Source organism: Chlamydomonas reinhardtii, chromosome 6, assembly GCF_000002595.2.
Source record: "Chlamydomonas reinhardtii strain CC-503 cw92 mt+ chromosome 6, whole genome shotgun sequence".
Taxonomy (NCBI): domain Eukaryota; kingdom Viridiplantae; phylum Chlorophyta; class Chlorophyceae; order Chlamydomonadales; family Chlamydomonadaceae; genus Chlamydomonas; species Chlamydomonas reinhardtii.
In genome coordinates this window covers 6,124,565-6,142,189 of record NC_057009.1, presented here as the reverse complement: position 1 = coordinate 6,142,189, position 17,625 = coordinate 6,124,565, and the positions used below count along the sequence as shown (strand labels likewise).

General features: G+C 67.1%; 4 protein-coding genes across 4 annotated transcripts in view; 2 read left to right on the top strand and 2 right to left on the bottom strand.

Moving 5' to 3' along the window:
* Positions 1 to 3,260, top strand: part of CHLRE_06g290200v5 (uncharacterized protein) — a 10,376-nt gene extending 7,116 nt beyond the window's left edge. Inside the window, exons 7-11 of the mRNA XM_043063409.1 lie at positions 158 to 226; positions 389 to 496; positions 866 to 1,048; positions 1,280 to 1,402; positions 1,532 to 3,260. Of these exons, the coding sequence (XP_042924115.1) occupies positions 158 to 226; positions 389 to 496; positions 866 to 1,048; positions 1,280 to 1,402; positions 1,532 to 2,275 (1,227 nt within the window). The 3' untranslated portion in view covers positions 2,276 to 3,260. The remainder of the gene's footprint in view (positions 1 to 157; positions 227 to 388; positions 497 to 865; positions 1,049 to 1,279; positions 1,403 to 1,531) is intronic.
* Positions 3,261 to 3,272: 12 nt separating this feature from the next.
* CHLRE_06g290150v5 (uncharacterized protein) lies at positions 3,273 to 6,484 on the bottom strand. Its single transcript, XM_043063408.1, has 6 exons — positions 6,355 to 6,484; positions 5,847 to 6,224; positions 5,380 to 5,555; positions 4,972 to 5,104; positions 4,535 to 4,659; positions 3,273 to 4,279 (listed from the first exon to the last, which is right to left on the bottom strand). Exons 1-6 carry the CDS (start codon positions 6,359 to 6,361, stop codon positions 4,067 to 4,069), a joined length of 1,032 nt encoding a protein of 343 aa, XP_042924114.1. The 5' UTR covers positions 6,362 to 6,484; the 3' UTR covers positions 3,273 to 4,066.
* A 139-nt stretch (positions 6,485 to 6,623) lies between these two features.
* Positions 6,624 to 10,100, top strand: CHLRE_06g290100v5 (uncharacterized protein). The gene is made up of 7 exons (XM_001695471.2): positions 6,624 to 6,883; positions 6,996 to 7,109; positions 7,440 to 7,537; positions 7,883 to 8,032; positions 8,305 to 8,395; positions 9,013 to 9,159; positions 9,446 to 10,100. Exons 1-7 carry the CDS (start codon positions 6,833 to 6,835, stop codon positions 9,470 to 9,472), a joined length of 678 nt encoding a protein of 225 aa, XP_001695523.1. The 5' UTR covers positions 6,624 to 6,832; the 3' UTR covers positions 9,473 to 10,100.
* Positions 10,101 to 10,112: 12 nt separating this feature from the next.
* On the bottom strand, positions 10,113 to 17,444 carry CHLRE_06g290050v5 (uncharacterized protein). The gene is made up of 6 exons (XM_043063407.1): positions 16,884 to 17,444; positions 14,865 to 16,718; positions 12,206 to 14,631; positions 11,726 to 11,899; positions 11,393 to 11,573; positions 10,113 to 11,181 (listed from the first exon to the last, which is right to left on the bottom strand). The coding sequence occupies exons 1-6, from the start codon at positions 16,923 to 16,925 to the stop codon at positions 10,846 to 10,848; spliced, it is 5,013 nt and encodes a 1,670-aa protein (XP_042924113.1). The 5' UTR covers positions 16,926 to 17,444; the 3' UTR covers positions 10,113 to 10,845.
* Between the last annotated feature and the right edge of the window lie 181 nt (positions 17,445 to 17,625).

Genomic DNA, 17,625 nt, shown 5'->3' with positions numbered 1-17,625 from the left:
GGGGGGGGGGGGCGGGCCTGCCTGTGTGCAGCTTGACGGCTGAGGCTGTGCGACTCAGCGTAGCTGTGCTGCACAACTAAATTCCTTGGTGCCTTTCGGCCACCTGACCTTGCTGCCGCCCCCGCCCCCGCCCCCGCCTTTTCCGCCGCCTGTGCAGGTGCTGGCCTTCCTGAACGACCTGTTTGCCAAGTTCGACAACTCCATCGAGCCCTTCGGAGTGCACAAGGTGTGCGGGCGGGTCGGCGCGTGGGGGCGCGGGGCGTGTGCGCTCGCTGCAAGCTGCCGCCAAAACCTGACCACTGCACCACACACTGACGCCCCTGCGTGCCCCCGCCCCGCTGCCCCCTGCTGCCCCCTGCTGCCCCCACACTTGGTGTGCCCTCCGCAGATGGAGACCATTGGCGGTTTGTTCATTGTGGCGGGTGGGCTGCTGCGCGAGGAGGAGGACGGTGCGGTGGCGGTGCGGGAGCGCTGGGACCCGCTGCACGCGGAGAAGGTGCGCGCCCGTGTACCCCTGGATCTGGATCCAAATTTGGATTTGGACCTGCTCCTTACTTTGGTGTCAGAGTACAAGGGGAAGAATGCACGCTTAATTGTGTGTGCGCCTCGTGTGCGCCTCTTGTAAATGGCTTCTTGTGCCGTACCACAGTCCTGGGGCCTTCTGCCAAGCCGCCTCCTACCCACCTCCTTACACGCACCTGCCTTTCCTCACCCCGCCTTCCCTCCTGCCGCCTGACCCCGCCGCGCCACCCTTCACCCCGCCCTGGCCCCCGCCGCCTACTACGCACCCTTGCCACGCCCCCGGCCTTGCCACCATCCCTGCCCACAACCTGCCCCGCCCCCGGCCTTGCGCACACCACACCAGGTGTTCATGTTTGCCAAGTCCATGTTGGCTGTGGCCGCCCGGACCAAACTGCCGGTGGGCGATGAGCGCGTGAAGCTGCGCATCGGCATCCACACCGGCCCCGTCATGTCCGGCATCGTGGGCACACGTGTGCCGCGGTTCGTGCTGTTCGGCGACACCGTCAACACCGCCAGCCGCATGCAGGTGCGGTGGGGCAAGGGCGGAAATGGGTGGGTGGTTGGGTGCGCGGAGCGAGGGCGGAAATGGGTGGGTGGTGGGCGGGTGAGTGTGAGAGCGAGAGCACGAGCGGTGGCAAACGATTACATGCTGCGCAAATCTCGTGCTGGGCCTGTGAGCTCGAGCGCCAGCCACATCTGCTGACACATGCGTGCGCCACGCCCCCGCCGCCTGTCGCCTGCCGCCTGTCCCCTGCAGACCACGTGCACGCCGGGCACTGTGCACGTGAGCGAGGACACGCGCGCGCTGCTGCCGCACGGCAACGACAACTGGACGGCCACTGGTGGCGTCATGATCAAGGGCAAGGGCCTGCTCAACACGGTGAGGGGCGTGCGAGGTCATGAAACAATTCTGGGTGTGTCACTGTGTGCTACAGCTCTTGGCTTGCCCACCACCCTGCAAAACCAACCAACCACCACTCGCCACGTGTGCCACACTCCCCAACCCCAGTACGTGTGGACGCCAGAGGACTTGCCGCACTACCTCCTGCCGCCGCCCGGGTCCGCCCGCTCCGGCTTCACAACCACCACCTCCCAAAGCAGCCCAGGCGGCACCGCCACCGCCGCCGTGGTGGCCCTGCGCGCCGGCGCCGCCGCTGCCGTCGCGGCAGCCGCCAATGACAGCGTCATCAACGGGACCTGCTCCAACCACGCCGCTGACGGCCACAGCCCCCAGGACAACACCAACACCAACGCCGACGGCGCGGCTGCCGGCGGCCGGCCCACTCCCGGCCGGTCACGCAACGCCGCCCGGGCCGGCGCCAGGGAGGGCGCCGGGGACGGCCTGACGGGTTCGTGTGAAAATGCGGCGGGGCTGGGTGAGGAGGACGCTCAGGCCTCCGCTGCCGCCGCCATCGCGGCGCTGGCGGAGGCCTCGCGGACCGACAGCAGCGGCATGGGCGGGTACGGCGACGCAGGCGACTCGGGCGCGGGAGGAGTCGGTGGTGCCGGCGGCGGCAGCCGCCATACCGGCGGCGGGGGGCGTGCCCGCCTTGCGGCTGCGGTGGCGGCGCGGGCTAGCCAGGCGGCGCCGGCGGGTGCGGGTACGGGTGCGGGTGCGGCGCTTCTGAACAGCACCATGGATAGCAGCAGTGTGACGTCCAGCGACATGCAGCTGGCGCAGCAGCTGTCCTTCACCAGCAACGTGCTGGCCACGCGCGTCAGGAGCCGGCTGAGGCACGAGGGCTATCTGTGAGGCTGTGAGGCACGAGCCCCTTACCTGGGAGGCAAGGGGGCAGGGCTACCTATGAGGCAGGAGGGCTACATGTGAGGCAGCAGGGCTACCTATGAGGCACGAGGGCTACCTGTGAGGCAGGCGGGCAGGGCCGCAGGCGGTGGGCCCACAGGGGCTGGGGCGGGCGGGCGTGGCGGGGCGGGCGTGGCGGGGCGGGCATGAGGCCTTGAAAGGCAGGGTCGTCTGGGGCTGCCGAAGCCTGCTGGCGCTGACGTGTGCCGAGGGTTCCTGTGTGTGTGTTGCCCGCGCCGCTGAATCGCTTGCGAGTGTGTCGGTTGTCCGTTTCAGCCCAGTCCAGCCCATGCGCTGGTCAGCGCATGGATCTAAGCAGTTGCTGCGTCGTGTACAGACGGACGCGGGTATGCAGCCGGGCTGCTGGCCGCCTTGCACATTGCTGGACGACGACATGCACGAAAAATGTGGTTGATTGCGGCTTGCGCTGCCTTCCCGTTAACCCTTGCTGACGCTTCACTCTGGTAATATACGCGGGAGGCCGGGGCACAGACTTGTTGCTGTCGGTGCGTACTGATAGGGGAATGTTATATCCAATTCACTTCGGCCTGACTTATGTGACGCACGCCGCAACGTGTGACGAGCAATATGACACTGTATTCTAGGGACGGCACGAACTGGCTCTTATAGGTTCTGAGGAGGAAATGTGAGGGACGCATGCGACGGTGCCAGTACGGCAAGGACCGGTCTAGATCAGAACGGGCGTATACTGTTGCCGGCACTGTGAGTCCCGACACTGGTTGAGGAATGAGAAGGTCCGGAAGTCGTTTCCATGTGCATATGGATGGTCCGGGGGGGGGGCGTTGTCCTGGTGCCCATGTGCGCGTGTAGGGGACAGCAGGATCAGGGTAGGGGAAGTGTGCGGCTGGGTTGAGAAGGGTGTGGGCGATCCGGACGCCGGCGGCATTGGGCGATGGGTGTATCCGTGAGCAAGTGTTGGCGTCGGTCACTCTGCAAAGAGTTTGGCGACATAAGAATACGCGGGAGTGCCATGCTGCCATCCTGCTCTTTCATGGCGGCCCAAAACGTGCGTGGGGCCCCTTTGCCGTGCTACTCCGTACAGCCCCCGCCTCGCGGACTCCACCTCAACGAGCGCATTGCACGAAGGAGACTTACGCCGGCCCTGCTGGCCGCTCACCTCCCCACAACGCACCCACTCGCAGCCGCCCTTCTCCGGACCCGCAGTCCGCCCGCCCGCAGCCGCCCCTGCAGCGACACATACCACACCGCCGCCTGCATGCCACTCGCTCGGGTACCGTCCACGCTCAAGCCTGGGCCCGACACCCGCACAGTCCGACACCTGGTCACCTGCCGCCTGCATCCTGCCAGCCGCGCCTCTGCGCAGCTGCCTAATCGGCTCACGGCCACGACTGCTCGGCCCCAAAGGTCAGGTCCGCGAAGTGCCCCCTGATTTCGGTTTGATTGTGCCTTGGCTTTTTTCGTTCCACCGCCTTCACAAATCAATATGCATATACCCTGGACGCCATTTCCAGCTTAAGGTAAGGACCCAATACGCAAAGGGCCCAATACGCTCCAACCAAAGCCCTCGGCCGCAAAGCCCACGTGGTGCACCGTACCGGCACATCATGACGCACAATCCGCCCTCGCCCGCCATAACCGCGCGCCCACCACCGCCACCACGCCAAACACACGCCACCACCGCCCCGACCACGACCCAACCCCCATCTTCACCGCCATCCTTCACCCCATGCTTCATCCCGACTGCCACCCTGGCTGCCATCAGAAGTCCACGTGGATGCGCACGCGGATGATGTCCGCCAGCGGCAGCGCCAGCACCTGCGACAGCTGGCGCTTGGACAGCGCGCGGCCCTTGACGGTGGCGTTGGCTCGGCAGTTGGCCAACCGCCAGGCGCTGGTGCCGGCGGCCTCGTCCAGCTCCGCCAGCAGCAGCACCGCACTGGCGTCCTTGCCCTCGGGCGTGCGGTACTCCACCTGAGGGGTTGGGGTTGGGGAGATGGGAGGTGGGGTCGGGGGGAGGCGGTTTGAAGGGAAGAAGAGCACGGGAGAGCGAGGGAGGGAGGGGTAGATGTAAGGGGCAAACACCGGCAAGCCGGCGGTGGCTTCAGGCATGGCCGGTTCGGGTACGGCGGTGTTCATACCGTCTTGCAGCGAGCGCGAAGGGAGCAGCAAGGGTTGCGAAAGGCGGGAGCAGCAAGAGTAGCGAAAGAAGGGAGCAGTAAGGGTTACCTTGAGCGGCAGTGTCTCGAAGCGCCTCAGCTCGTCCGGCACCCGCACCAGGCGCTCCGCACCCGGCGACGACACCTCGAACGAGATCTCGCCGGCCGCCTCCACACCCAGCTCCCGGTCCAGAGCTGTGCGGGGGGGGGGGGGGGGGCGGGGCGGTGGCGGCGGGGAGTGGGTGGGTTCCAGGCATGACCAGTGGGTGGAAGGCGATGTTGGATCAGTCAGTGAAAGACGACGTTGGAGCGGGTGGGTGGGTGGTGAAGAGATGCCGTCCGGCCGTGGGGCAGCAGCTCACACCCGGCCACCCGCCAGCGCCAGGATGGCGCCTCCCTCCTTTGCGCAGCCCTCAGCCTTGTAAAGTACACCGCGCGGCCACATGCCGCCCCCACACCCTTCAACCCCCCTCCCTCCTTCCCTCCCTCCCTGCCTGCCTGCCTCACCCGCGAACAGCCCCCTCTGGAAGGCCTCTATGTCGTCGATGGAGGGGCTGCCGTACAGGTCGTCCATCTTGTCCAGCCGGATGTCCACCTTGCGCGAGGAGGGCAGCGCGCGGAACAGGTACAGCTCCAGACCCTGAGGGAGGAGGGAGGGGATGGAGGAGGGGAATGTGTGAGGGGAGGGAAAGGGAGGAAGGGGGAGACGTGCGGGGATGTTGTCGGCATCGCGACCACCAGTGAAAACACAAACGGCGCCCTCTCTCTCATCTTTCATCCTCTTTCCACACACACGTGGGGCACCCCAGCAGCCGCACCGCACCCCTCACCCCAGCACCCCCGCACCGCACCCCCCAACCCCGCACCCCAGCAGCCGCACCCCCCGCACCGCCCCCCCTCTCCCAGCAGCCGCACCTGCAGGTTGGGCTGTGCCAGCACCTCGTGCGCCGCCTTGAGCACCACCTCGCCCCAGGCCGTGCCGCCGGTCGCCACCTCGCGCGGCGCGTCGTCGGGCTCCAGGAAAGAGGCCGCGTAGTCGTCGCCGCCGTCCTCGTCCTCGTCCTCGCCGTCCTCACCCTCCTCGTACTCGCCTGTGTGGACCGGGGAGTTTAGAGCATGCGGTGGGGGTTGAGAGGGGCGTGAGGAGCGGGCAAAGGAGCGTGTGAGCAGTTGAGGCCGCTGGGACGTGTATGGGACGCAGCCATGGCTGTCGGCCCGGGAGTCGGTGGCGGTGGTGGCAGGTTTGGGGTAGGCGGGGGCCGCGATGCCCGAGCAGTTCAGGCCCCCCGGAGCATGTGCAGCAAGTAGCATCCTCTCATTCACCGGCGTCCGCTGCAACCGGGCTGCGTTTGTGGGCCGTCCGGGTTTCTGCCCAAGCTCACCTTCATCAAACTCGTCTTCCCCCTCCTCCCCGTCAAGATAGCCGTCCTCCTCTTCCTCCTCCTGCTCCTCCCGTGCTTTCGCTGCCTCCGCTGCCGCCGCTTTCTTCGCCTCCCGTGGATCGCGCACATCGGCCCCACGCCCCTTATCCTTGGAGGCGTGCGCTACCAGCCGCCCGCTGCAAGGCCGTCGCCGCTGAGGCGCCGCCGCGCCATGTGCATTGCCTGCTAGCAACCCGCGTTGCGAGGCCGCCGGCTCGGCTTGAGCCGCGCAGGAGCGGCCAGCGGACAGGGCTGTGCAGGCAGTGTGGATCCGAGAGGTAGCGGCGGCCGCTTGCCGGGGCAGTGCGGCGGCGCCGCGGTGGGCTGAGCCCAGGAAGGCTGCGCAGGGAGAAGAGCGGGGAGAACAAAAGGGGAGCATAGTTCAAGGGAAGTCCGTCTGCCGCTTGTCCCAGCGGCGGCTCGGAAGAGAGTTTGAAAGGCACGGGAGTCTCCCTCGCTATGCACCTACCATGCATGATGCGTCCGGCCGCTCCGGCAGTCGAGTGGACGACCCAATTCGCCGTCCGCTGAGGGACGTCTAGTGTGTGAGTTGCCTTTGCTTGAGAGTGGGTAAATGTGTTCGCCAATGCAAAATTGGTATCCACTCGACCAATTGGCTTTGGTGGCACGGGAATGTAGAATTAGACTCATGCAGCGCGACTAGTCGTTCTGACATGGCCCGCTCAGCGCACGCGCGTCGAATACATGTACATAACGTGCATATTACTAGGTGATGAAGTAAACACACTACTTTGATTCTGACAAGTCAACTCCCTGGACCAAGCTTCGCTGGGCTTCTTCCACCCGCAGTGGCACAACCCGCCCAACCAATCTTTGCTCTGCCGCATAAAACACCACACACCCTCCCATTTATTTTGTTGGGAATCCGTAAATTCACTTAACTCGTTAGCGCCTGAGGCCGCAGCGTTGCGGGGGCCTCGCAAAAAATGCCCAGCAACGATCCATTCTACTTGATTCGTCAGGAAATCCAGGACTCGGTGGGTCAGCGGGCGCGGAGCAGCGGCCTCTGATTGTTGGTGCCCTGTGGCAGGGTGCCCTGCAGTGTGAGCTCCTCTCAGGCGCTGACGCTGCCACGGGTTGTTGTGACAGGTAAATGAGCTACAACAACGCATGTCGCGCTTCCACGGGTTGACAGCGACCAACCCGGAGCGCAAGAAGATTGCGCAAACCGTGGAGGAGGGGTGCGGCTCGTTGTCGTGGCAGGTACGTTCCTGCACCCGGCGGTGGTCGCGGTGCTGTGTGGCAAGGCGGGATAGCGACGCACCGCTGGGAAACTGATTGCCACTGTGACGCCGGGGTTTGGGGTGGGATGGGACACGCTGTACACTCCCACGCTGCAAACGCTGCACACGCTGATTCGCGCACGCCCCGGAGAGACCTACAACCGCCTGTCCGGGGCCTACCTCCACACCAGCCGCCAACACCTGCCTCACCCCGGCGTTCCGAGCGCTGCTGCTTTGCGCTCCCTGTCCTGCCCCTCCAACCGCATGCATGCCTCTCAACCTCGCATGTGTCGCTCACTTGACCTCGCAGCTGAATGAGCTGGACACGGCGGTGGACCGGGCATCGGAGAACCCACAGCGCTTCAACCTGACGCCAGAGGAGCTAAGCAGCCGCCGGCGATGGATCACGTGCGTTGCGGGGTGTTGCGTGAGGGGGGGGGCAGGGCGGTGACAGCTCGGGGCCAGCGCGTGTGGGCGCACATTCGTGGCACGGGACTTCCATCAAAAGGTCCACCTACGGAGTGGACAGGAAGGGTCTGGGGGTCGCGATGGTGCCATGGGAGTGTGCTGCAGCAGTGCGACCTGCTGCAGGCCAGTCCTGTGTTTGTATCACCAGGGCCGTAACCCGCATGGGGCTGCAACGATTGTACTCCAGCGCTGTCCTGTCTGCTCCCGCTTGCCTCGCGCCCTCGCTCTGTGCCTCTACCGCACCACCACACCACCACCGCTCCCCCCCCCCAACACACATCACAGCAACACGCGACGGCAACTGGACGGCATGAAGGACACGCTGCGCACCGCCACGGCGCCGGCGCCCGCGGTGTCGGCGGCGGAGAGCAAGGCGATCGCGCAGAACGACAAGTTCCTGACGGGGCAGTACGAGTCGCAGCAGCTCGTGATGAAGTGAGCAAGGGGTGCCAGGTCGGGCCGGGCTGCGCTGCGGGAGTGGGGAGGAGTTGCAAGAACCAAACCCAAAGGCCACTGGACTGCACTGCGAGGACTGCACACTCGCCGCCCTGCACCACCGCGTCATCCTCATTCTCATCCTGCGCCTGTGCCTGACCGCACACACACACACACACACACACACACACACACAAACACACACACACACACACACACACACACACACACACACACACACACGCACGTTCCTCCGGGCCCGGCCCCCGCAGGCGCCAGGACCAGGACCTGGAGGACATCGAGCAGGCCGTCATCCGCATCGGGCGGCAGGGGCGGGAGATCGGGAACGAGCTGGCGGAGCAGGTGGGCAGCAGCGCGGGGCGGGGGCAGTAGCGCGGGGGCAGCTGGGCAGGGGCAGGAGGGCAGGGGCGGCAGGGCGTGGGCGGCAGGGCGGGGCAGGGTGGAGCCTCAAGCGGGTCAGTGAGGTGTGGATAGCCGTGTGTGGGCGGAGATGGAGTCGGTGGAGATGGAGTGGGCGTAAATGGAGTGGGCGGAGCACGATATCAAGTGCCGACTGAGGGCGGAGGCAGGGGGCATAGGCGGGGTTGCAGGCGGAGGCGGGTGTAGCAATGCCGGCGACCGTGGTCAGGGGCAGGCGCTGCGCCGCGCCGTATGCGCACGGGGCCACAGCGGGGCACAACGCACAGGACTGACCAGCTCTGTCGCAGCCTCCCGTGGTGCGGGCCTGAGCGCGGTGCAGGACGAACGGGGTGGGCTGCGGGCGCGCCCCTTCGGGGCCCTGCCCACGCGGGGGATAACTAGACGCAAGGCAGCGCTCTTACAACCCTAGCATGTATGCGCCCTTCCACCACCATCACCGCCACCGCCGCCGCCACGCACCCCGGCTGCTGTGTCTGCCTACCACCTGACCTACCCAACCCACTCACCCACCCACCCACCCACCCACCTGCACCACACAGGAGCGCATGCTGGACGAGCTGGACCAGGACGTGGACACCACCCACAGCCGGCTCAAGGCGGCGCAGAAGAAGATGCAGGAGCTCATCCGCAAGAGCGGCTCCAACACGCAGCTGGTGCTCATCGTGGTGCTCATAGTCATTCTCGTGGTGGGTGGGGTGGGCCGGGCGGGAGGGGGCGGGCAGGAGGGGAGGGGGCGGACGGACGGACGCAAAGCCGGTGCGGGAAGCGCCTGCACATGGTGTGGACTACTGAACTGGACGGAGGCAGGCGGGGTAGCAGTGGGCCAGGGGATGGGATGCGTGTACCAGCAGCCCTAGGACAGCTGGCAGAGCGCGCGCCCACTACCGGCCAGGCCGTTGCTAGGGGTTGGCCGCTCAAGCGTGATTCTGTCCTTGCTATCAACGCACTGCTGCCTTGTGATGTGCCGCGCAGTTGCTCGCCACGTTCGCCTTCATGTGAGCAGCTCCACCTCGGGTGGGGATGGCCGCAACCAAGCGCCAAGCCTGACCCACGTCATGAGGAGAGCCTTGGCGGGACCATGGTGGGGGTGCTGGTGTTTGCGGCCCTTGCGGCCGGCCGGAGCATGTGGTCCGGACTGGAAGGGGGCGCGAGCCTGCTAGCGGGAGCCTGCACTGTGTAGTGGATACGTGTGACTGGAGCAGTGGGCGGTGCTAAGGTGACTGCGGAGTCCTGTGTGTGTCCAGGACTGCAAGCAATGGAAGGACCTCGTGTATTTAGGTTGACAAAGGAAGGTGTCGAACACCGTGCATGCGAGCGTGCAACGAGCCGACGGTAAAGCATGACTAGGCAGGACCATGCAGCAAGAGCCGTGGTGCGTGGCGATTAGTGCGGCATGCGGCCAAATTGGGCATCTGTCCTCCGGCGATTGTTGCCACACTGCACAGGGCACGACTTGTGTGTATGCGGGTGCAATGGATCCGGCCACGCCCCGGGGATGCAGGCACGCGGGAAGCAGACTCGATCGTCCTTGAACGCAGTATGTAGAGGTTACAGACGAGAGTCACGAGACGTGAAGTAACGGTTACGGACATTACCGTCTGTTCTCACGGAGGTAAAAGCCAGCGATGTGACGTCCACCACGCAACCGTTCCACAGCACATGCGGCCAGCTGCTGCCGTATACATCATCCACACGCCCAAGCACGCCCTTCCTCAGAAAGCACAGACTTCACGTCTACACGGGCAGACTGTGTCAGCCCTCGGCCCCTCACAATCTTACGCACTCCACTGTAGTCAGTGCCAATCACGCGCACTTGTGTACCCGTACTTGTATGTCATGCGCACTCGTTCTGCCTCGCACCTGTGCCCCTTGACACCCCCTGTCTACCCCATCACACTCGCCTGCCGCATGCCATGCGCATGGCGCCTTCTGTACTATGTTGTGTGCCCGTGGACAGCCATCCCTTGACCTGCAATGCACGTAGTGCAGGCCAGGGGGCTGTCCCCCTGCACGTAACCCACGACGTACATTATGCACGGCGTTGTAGCTTGATCTTGTTGTACGGTAGCTAAAACTGCATACAGTACGAATATTCAGTTGATACTGGTACTAAACTTCAGCAGTACTGGTACTATCGTATTCACCAATCAGAGCACGAGTGTCGAGCAGTCGCCCTCGCAAAACGAGATAGCTTTCGTGTCGCCTGTGTGCACGCCAAGCGATGTGACAACGCCTATTCGGCGAGGACGTCGAAGCACTCTCACGCATGTGTGGCTTCCGGGCCGCACGCATGCGACATTGCGTGTGCGCGCACCTGCGCCCGCACCCGACGTCCGAACCCGCATCAGCACCCCTCTTCTGCCAACCTCTCGTTACTCTGTCTTTTCCCGCACCGGGCTCGCCGCTGCCCCCGACCCCGCCGGGCCCTGCTGCTCCAGCCCGTGCAACTCCTCCCGTGCCCTCGCCGCGACCCCCGCCGCCGCTGCCGCCCTGCCGCCCTGGCCTCGCAGCTGGCGCCGCATGCGGCGGCGGTACTGCGCGTACAGCACCACGTGCATGGCGGCGTTGACGGCGACGCTGATGGCGGCCAGCAGCAGCGCGTCCGCCGCGGCCCGCGCGGCGCTGGCGTGTGTGCCCACGGTGCGCCACATGGCGAAGTGGGCGGGGATGCGCACCGCTGCCATCAGGAAGGCCGTGGGCGGCATCACCTGTGTGGGGCGGGCGGGGGTTACATTCATGATTAGTCAAGGAAATGTTAGCCGGTAGACAATCGGGGGAGGGATACGGACATGCGCAGTTTGAAGGCGAGGGTGGGATAATCCGTCCATGCATGACGGAGTGATATGATCACCGGTGGCTGTTGCTACATCACCCGGCCGGCCCGGGCCGCATCCTGCCTGCCGGTCTGCTGCCGCTCACCACCATGGTCAGCCACAGCACCACCGCCTCGCCCATGATGACGTCCGGCAGGCGGGCGTGGTAGGCCACAATGGCGGGCGGCAGGTCCAGACCCAGTACGGCCTCGTACAGCGTGCCCAGGACCAGACCCAGGCAGAAGGACATGTAGCGGGGGACCATGCAGCGCCGGACCAGCTGGGCCCTGCGGGGTTTCGGGGACGAGGGGCAGAGGGCACGGTGCAAGGGGTTCGTGTTGGCATGCGGCCGAGGTAGGGCTGGTGGTGCGGACCGGCCTTGCTGTTGCGCTTGGCGTCTTGGCTGGTACGGCACACCGGTTAAACCCTAGCTGCTCACCACTGCTGCCTGTGCATGAAGGGCGCGGCGCCGCATGTGACCGCGCTGCTGGCCAGTGTGAGGAGGCAGGGTGCGCCGTGCAGCAGCAGCGCCCCCAGCGGCCGCTCCGCCCAGCCGGGCTCGGACCAGGTACGCGCCAGCAGCCCGCCCACACACAGGATGCCCATACCGTCCCTGCAGTGATTGGCGGCGGTGCATTGGTTGTTGTTTTGTTCGGAGGCAGCGTCGCGCACCAGCACAAGGCGCCAGAGACACGCCCAGGAACGACGGTCCCGTCCGTCAGGAGGCTTGGGAGCGTAGCGGCGTGGACAACGCGCACCGGTACACAACAGGAGCGGCAGGCATACGACACCTCCCAGTCCACGCTTTCCTTACGGGATTGGTTCAACGTTAACCCCCAGTCCACGCCCTCCCCTGCAGCCCACCACCCACACGGCCCAACCGGCCCGGCACCATCACCAGCCCGGCCCCCGCACGCACGTGACTGGGCACTGCCAGGCGCAGTACTCCGTGAGGTAGGCCTGGTAGCCGGGCTCCGACAGCGCAGCCGACGCAGCCACCCACGCGCCCGGCAGCCGCCGAGCCGCGGCTGCCAGCGACGTGGCGGAACGCGGCTGAGGCGGGGCAGGAGGCGCGGCCGCAGCGGCCGAGGCGGATGCGGTGGGCGCGGCGCCGGCGGGTGCAACGCCCGGTGTGCCGTGGAATTGCGGGTGGCGGTGTTGGAAAGTGGGCCCTTCCACAGACTTTACGGAAGCCGCCTCCGGCCCTGCGTCCTTGGCCGCTGCCGCCGCATCGGCGTTGTCTGCTGCCTTCCAGACATCCATGGCTTCCGCCATCGCTGCCACAGCCTCTGCCTCGTCCTCCGCTTCGGCCACTGCACCTGCCTCTTCCACTGCCGCTGCGACGATGGCTGCCTCGGCCGCGGCCTGCGTGCCGCCATCGCCAGGCGCCCGCGCCTCCGCCCCTGCCTCGCTCTCCCACACCTGCACAGCGGCTTCCTCTGCCTGCGCCGCCGCCTCTTGCTCCGCCTCTGCCTGCGCCTCCGCCCCTTGCTCCGCCTCCGCCAGCCGCTGCCTCAGGCCGCGAAGGTCACGCCGCATCCGCCGCATGGTCGCCGCCAGGCCGCCGGATGCCACTGGCGAGCCCGGGCGATGCTGCTGCTGCTGCCGCTGTTGCTGCTGCTGCTGGCCATCAGCTTCGCTGGCTTGTTGAGGATCCGGATCCGGATGCGGCAGCAGCTGCTGCAGCCACGATGCCAGGTGCTCCCCCAGCTCGATGATGCGCCGTAGCTCGGGCACCGGCACCGGCACCGGCGGAGCCGCAGTGCGGCCGGCGGCCCCGGCCGGCACCGCAGCCGCCGCTGCCGGCGCGGGCGCCAGGACTGCTGCCGCGCGGCTGAAGAAGACGGACAGGTCGCACAGCAGGCCGTCCACCTGCTCCAGGAACTCAGCACTGCCAACCACGCGGCTACCGGCACCTGCCGCCACGTTACCCCCGGCGCCGGCGCCGCTCAGCTCGGCTCCCTCCAGCCCCACCAGCCCCGCCAGCAGGGCCTGCAGCTCCCCCGCCACGTCCACGTCATCCAGGCACAGCACAAACACCGGCTCCGAGTCCAGCGGCGACGGCGCCAGCGATTGTGGCGGCGGCAGCGGCAGCGGCGCAGATGAAGATGACGACTGGGGAGGCGCTGCTGCCATCAGCAGTGCGCTTGCGGCGGCCTCAAGTGAGCCGCTGCCGCCGCCACCGCCGCCGCCGCCACTGCCGCTGTACGAGTTGGCGCCGGCGCTGGTGCTGCCGGCCGGCCTGGCCTCCAGGAGCAGCAGCCCGGGCGCGGGCGGCGTCGGCCCCGGCAGCGGCAGCGTCACCGTCACGCCGCCTGTGAAGAAGTAGCCGCCATGCAGGGGGCCGTCGGCGGCGGAGACACCGCCGCTGCCGCTGAGCAAGACGCTGCAGGTGCTACGGCCGCCGACGCCCAGGCCCAGCGCGCCGCCGTGAACAGAGCCCTCTTCGTCGCCATCACCGTCGTTATCGGAGTCCGACGTCAGTGTGGCGCTGACGGCAGCCATGACGGCGGCGGTCTCCATGACCGTGGCGGTGGTGCCGGCGGCGGCAGTGGCAGTGGTAGTGGCACGGTCCTCGCCCGTGGCAGGCCCATGCTGCAGAGCCGGCCGCACCTCGTTCGCAGGCAGCTGCGGCTGCGACTGCGGCTCAAGGTGCAGCTGCTGGTCCGGCTGCGGCTGCAGCTGCGGCTGCGGCTGCGGCTGTGGCTGCGGCTGTAGCTGCACAGGTGACGGCGGGTCGCACGGTACCAAATGGGCAGTCAGCGGCAGTGACACGCCACGGAAGCGTGCCGTCAGCTCCGGGACCGCGCCGTCGGAGCTCCAGGCCAGCACCGCCAGCGTCACGCACTGCGGCGGCGCCGCCGCCGCTGCCGCCCCTGGCAGCAGGCCAGTCAGCACGGCCGCCAGGTCGTCATGCGGCGGCGCCGGGGCCACATCCAGCGCCGCCGCCGTGGGCTGCTGGAGGCCGATGACGTAGGGCTGCGCGTCCAGCAGCGCCGCCCGCGGCGGCGGCGGCGCGGCCGGCGGCGGCTGCTCCAGCCGCCACACCGGCGACTGGTCGGCAGCGGCCAGCGGCCGGCGAACGTCACGGCCGTCACCGCTCCGCCGGATGCCCTCAATGGCCGCGGCCGCGGCCTTTCCTGCGGCTACGGCCGTCACCGGCTCCGACAGCACCTCCACCGGATAGCCGCCGCCGCCGCCGCCGCGTTTCGGCAGCTGCAGCACCGACACCACATCGGCGGCCCGCAGCCGCTGCGCCGACAGGCTGCCAGAGACCCGGGGCGGGTGGGACAGCGTGCAGGCCGCTAGCGCGGCCGCAGGCCACGCCGTCGCGTCAATGGTCACCTGCGGCGCGGGGTGGACGGTACACGGCATAGGACTCAAGGCGTGGATGGGGCGGAAACGTAATCCGAGCATACATTTTAGGAAGGCGGGCCGGCGGCGGTGCAACGTGGGTTCTGCGACCTGGCGTGATACGGTAATTGTGAACGTCAGCAACGACGACGACGACAAGCACGTCCCAAGCTCCTTAGCTGCTGCCTTGGCCACCCGCACACAGCCGGCTAGCATGCACCCACCTCGATGCAGCCGCGGCGCACGCACACGCCTTCCAGGCGCAGCCCCGCCGCCGCCGTCACCGTCGCCACCCGCTGCTCGTACCCAGGCGGGATCATTTCGGGCTCGGCGCCGCCGCTGATCTTGATGCGCATGGTCTGCAGCGCGGTGCGCGGGCTGTAGGCGCGGGGGCCGGAGCCCGCTGCGCCCGGGGATCCCGCCGGCTGCGGAGGCTGCGAGCCCGTACAGGCTGGCGACCGCGGCTGCTGCGTCTGTTGCCGCACCTGCCCCTGCACCTTCTGCGTCTCCTGCTGCGTCTCCTGCTGCTGCTGCTGCTGCTGCTGCTCCTGCTGCTGCTGGTGGTGGTGGTGGTGGTGCCGGACGAACCTGGTGAGCATCCGGTCGCCGGCATCAGGGCCGGCCGCAGATCGCGCGACCGCCGCACCGCCTGCCGCAGCTACAGCAGATGCAGTACCGTCCCCGGAGGCGGCGGAGGGCCTGCGCGCTGCACCCGGGCCTGCGCTAGCCGCTGCCGCTGAGGTATGCAGCATGCAATCGAGCAGCCGCGGCGACAACAGGCCGCTCTCCGCGTCCACATCCGCATACCCCTCCTCATCCAGCGGCCGACTCGCCAGCGGCGACAGTTCACGCAAAGCCACCGCCACGGCCACCGCACCAGCAGCGCCAGCGCCGGCCGCGGCCTGCAGCAGCTCCACCTCTTGGGCCAGCAGGTGCACACTGCTGCGCTGGCTGAGGCTGCTGCCGCTGCCGGCGCTGCCGCGGCCGCTGCTGCTGCCGCTGCCGCCGCCACAGCTGCCGCTGCTGCTGCAGCTGCAGCTGCCGCAGGTGCTGCAGCTGGGCAGTGAGGAGAAGTCGGCGTCGTGCAGGGCGCTACTGCCGGTGCTGCCGGCACTGCTACAGCCGCAGCCGGCCTCGGCCGCCGCGGCCGCGGTGATGGCAGCTAGTCGGCGCGGCGGCATGGCCACGACACGCAGCGGCACGGACCCGCGGCCTCCCGCTGGCGTTGCCGTCACCGCAGCAGCGCCCGCCCTCAGCACCTCCTCACTCTCTTGCCCCTGTTGCACCGGCCTCTGCCCATCGCTGGATAACAGGAGCACACTCGCGCCGCTGTTGCTGCTGCCCGCCCCGGCCGCGGCCGTGGCCGGGGCGCTGCCGCCTGCGGCGGGTGGTCTGGTTGCAGGTGCGGCGGCAAGTGGCGTGGCTGCAGCGAGGCGCGACGCTGCCAGGCATCCCCGATACAGCCGCCGGTTACCCCCGGGACGCGGCACCCCCCGTGCAGCGATGCCGGGGGCCGCGGCTGCAGCGGCACTACCGGGTGCCACTACTGGAACCCTGTTGTGGCCCTTTGCGCCACCAGCCTTCGCGTCGAGCCGGGCTCCGGGCGGGGGCTGTTGTTCCCGCTGCGTGCCATGCGGAGCGTCACGCGCTGCATGCTGCGCTGTCACGGCAGGCGCAACAATCATGTTGCCGGCGCCGGCCGCTCTGTGCGGCCCCTGTGAGGCTTCCGTCGCGGCACTGCGCGCAGCCGCCGCAGATGGGCATGGGGCTGAGGCTGCGGCCGCTGCGGCGTCGAGCGACCTGGCCGCGGTGCGGCCGTCGCCTTGCCGGCGGCTCCACCGCTGCCACAGCAATGCGGCGAGGGCGATCGCGGCCAGCAGCAGCGGCCCCCGCAGTGGCAGCATAACCGCGGCCGTGCCTGCTTGCGGGTGCCGTTCCCGGGTGCCTGCGACCGGGGTTGCGAGCATCCGTGCCACGAACGCCAGGCAGGCTGCAGCCGCCACTCCTTGCGCCAGCAGCGTATGGCGAAGCCGCACCTCGGGCGCTGCTGCAGCCGCCGGGGCTGGGCCGCTCCCCGGCTGTACAGGGGTCGACCGAGAAAGGGGGCCAAACACAGTCCTATTATGCTTCCTAACAAAGTCCCTCGAGGACTAAATGCGCCCTAAAGACCCAGCGGACCCAAACAGAAAAAAACTCCATGGTTCGCCCTTCCCTCGCGACAGCCGTGCTTCATCATGCCCTACCTCTTGCGTATATCGCATCCACGACTGTAACGAAAGGGCCATTGGTGCTGGAGCCGAGCAGGCACGCAATTACCCCAAACGTCACGCTGCTGGGCTTTCCCTCCTTGACAAAATTGGTGTTCGAGCTTCGGAGCTCATCAGAAGTTCCCAGGCACCAGTTGTACAGTGGTAGTAGAAATAAGAAAGCAGAAAAATGTTAGGAGGCAGTGCACACTGCTGATTTAGGTTAATAGAATACAGATCTTTATATATGTAGTAATCCGCTTCTTCGTGCCTCTCTTGGTTGGGTCTACTCGAGTGAGACGTCGAGTGCGACACTCAGTACTTTGCCGTTCGAGAGCCCGACCCAGCTGGCAGGATTACTCTGCGTAAAGCAACAGCGACAAGGCAAAGTAAAGGCTAGAACTGAACTGGCTCACCCACTCGAGATGGTTCGTTCACTTCATTCGTTGGTTCGAGGCGCTGCTCGTATTCGGATTCGATGTAGTGAGGCGCCTGCCCACGAAACACACAATCGTAGCGGATAGCCAGAAACCAAGCTTTCGTGCGCTCGGAGAGTACTAGGTGGCCCTGGAGGAGCACCGGAGCGGTGTTTCTGAACTGTTGTGAACGCGGGGGCAGATAAACGGAGTTCGGGGGAGTCAGGGGGCAGGGCACCCCTGTCAGGGGGCGTCCACGTGGAACAGTGTCCAAAGGTTATCAGCAAGTGGCACCCAAGATGCCCCTTGTGAATTGGCGATTG

What these genes read in the sequence shown, in the direction of transcription:
- CHLRE_06g290150v5 (XM_043063408.1), bottom strand. An exon ending in GGAAGACGAGTTTGATGAAG is followed by an intron (nt 5,556 to 5,846) that starts GTGAGCTTGGGC and finishes CGGTCCACACAG; the next exon opens with GCGAGTACGAGGAGGGTGAG. An exon ending in TGGCACAGCCCAACCTGCAG is followed by an intron (nt 5,105 to 5,379) that starts GTGCGGCTGCTG and finishes CTCCTCCCTCAG; the next exon opens with GGTCTGGAGCTGTACCTGTT.
- CHLRE_06g290100v5 (XM_001695471.2), top strand. Translation starts at nt 6,833, where the DNA reads ATGCCCAGCAACGATCCATTCTACTTGATTCGTCAGGAAATCCAGGAC. An exon ending in AGCCGCCGGCGATGGATCAC is followed by an intron (nt 7,538 to 7,882) that starts GTGCGTTGCGGG and finishes CACACATCACAG; the next exon opens with CAACACGCGACGGCAACTGG. An exon ending in GGAACGAGCTGGCGGAGCAG is followed by an intron (nt 8,396 to 9,012) that starts GTGGGCAGCAGC and finishes TGCACCACACAG; the next exon opens with GAGCGCATGCTGGACGAGCT.
- CHLRE_06g290050v5 (XM_043063407.1), bottom strand. Translation starts at nt 16,925, where the DNA reads ATGGCCCTTTCGTTACAGTCGTGGATGCGATATACGCAAGAG. An exon ending in GCCTGGCAGTGCCCAGTCAC is followed by an intron (nt 11,900 to 12,205) that starts GTGCGTGCGGGG and finishes CAATCACTGCAG; the next exon opens with GGACGGTATGGGCATCCTGT. An exon ending in TTCATGCACAGGCAGCAGTG is followed by an intron (nt 11,574 to 11,725) that starts GTGAGCAGCTAG and finishes GAAACCCCGCAG; the next exon opens with GGCCCAGCTGGTCCGGCGCT.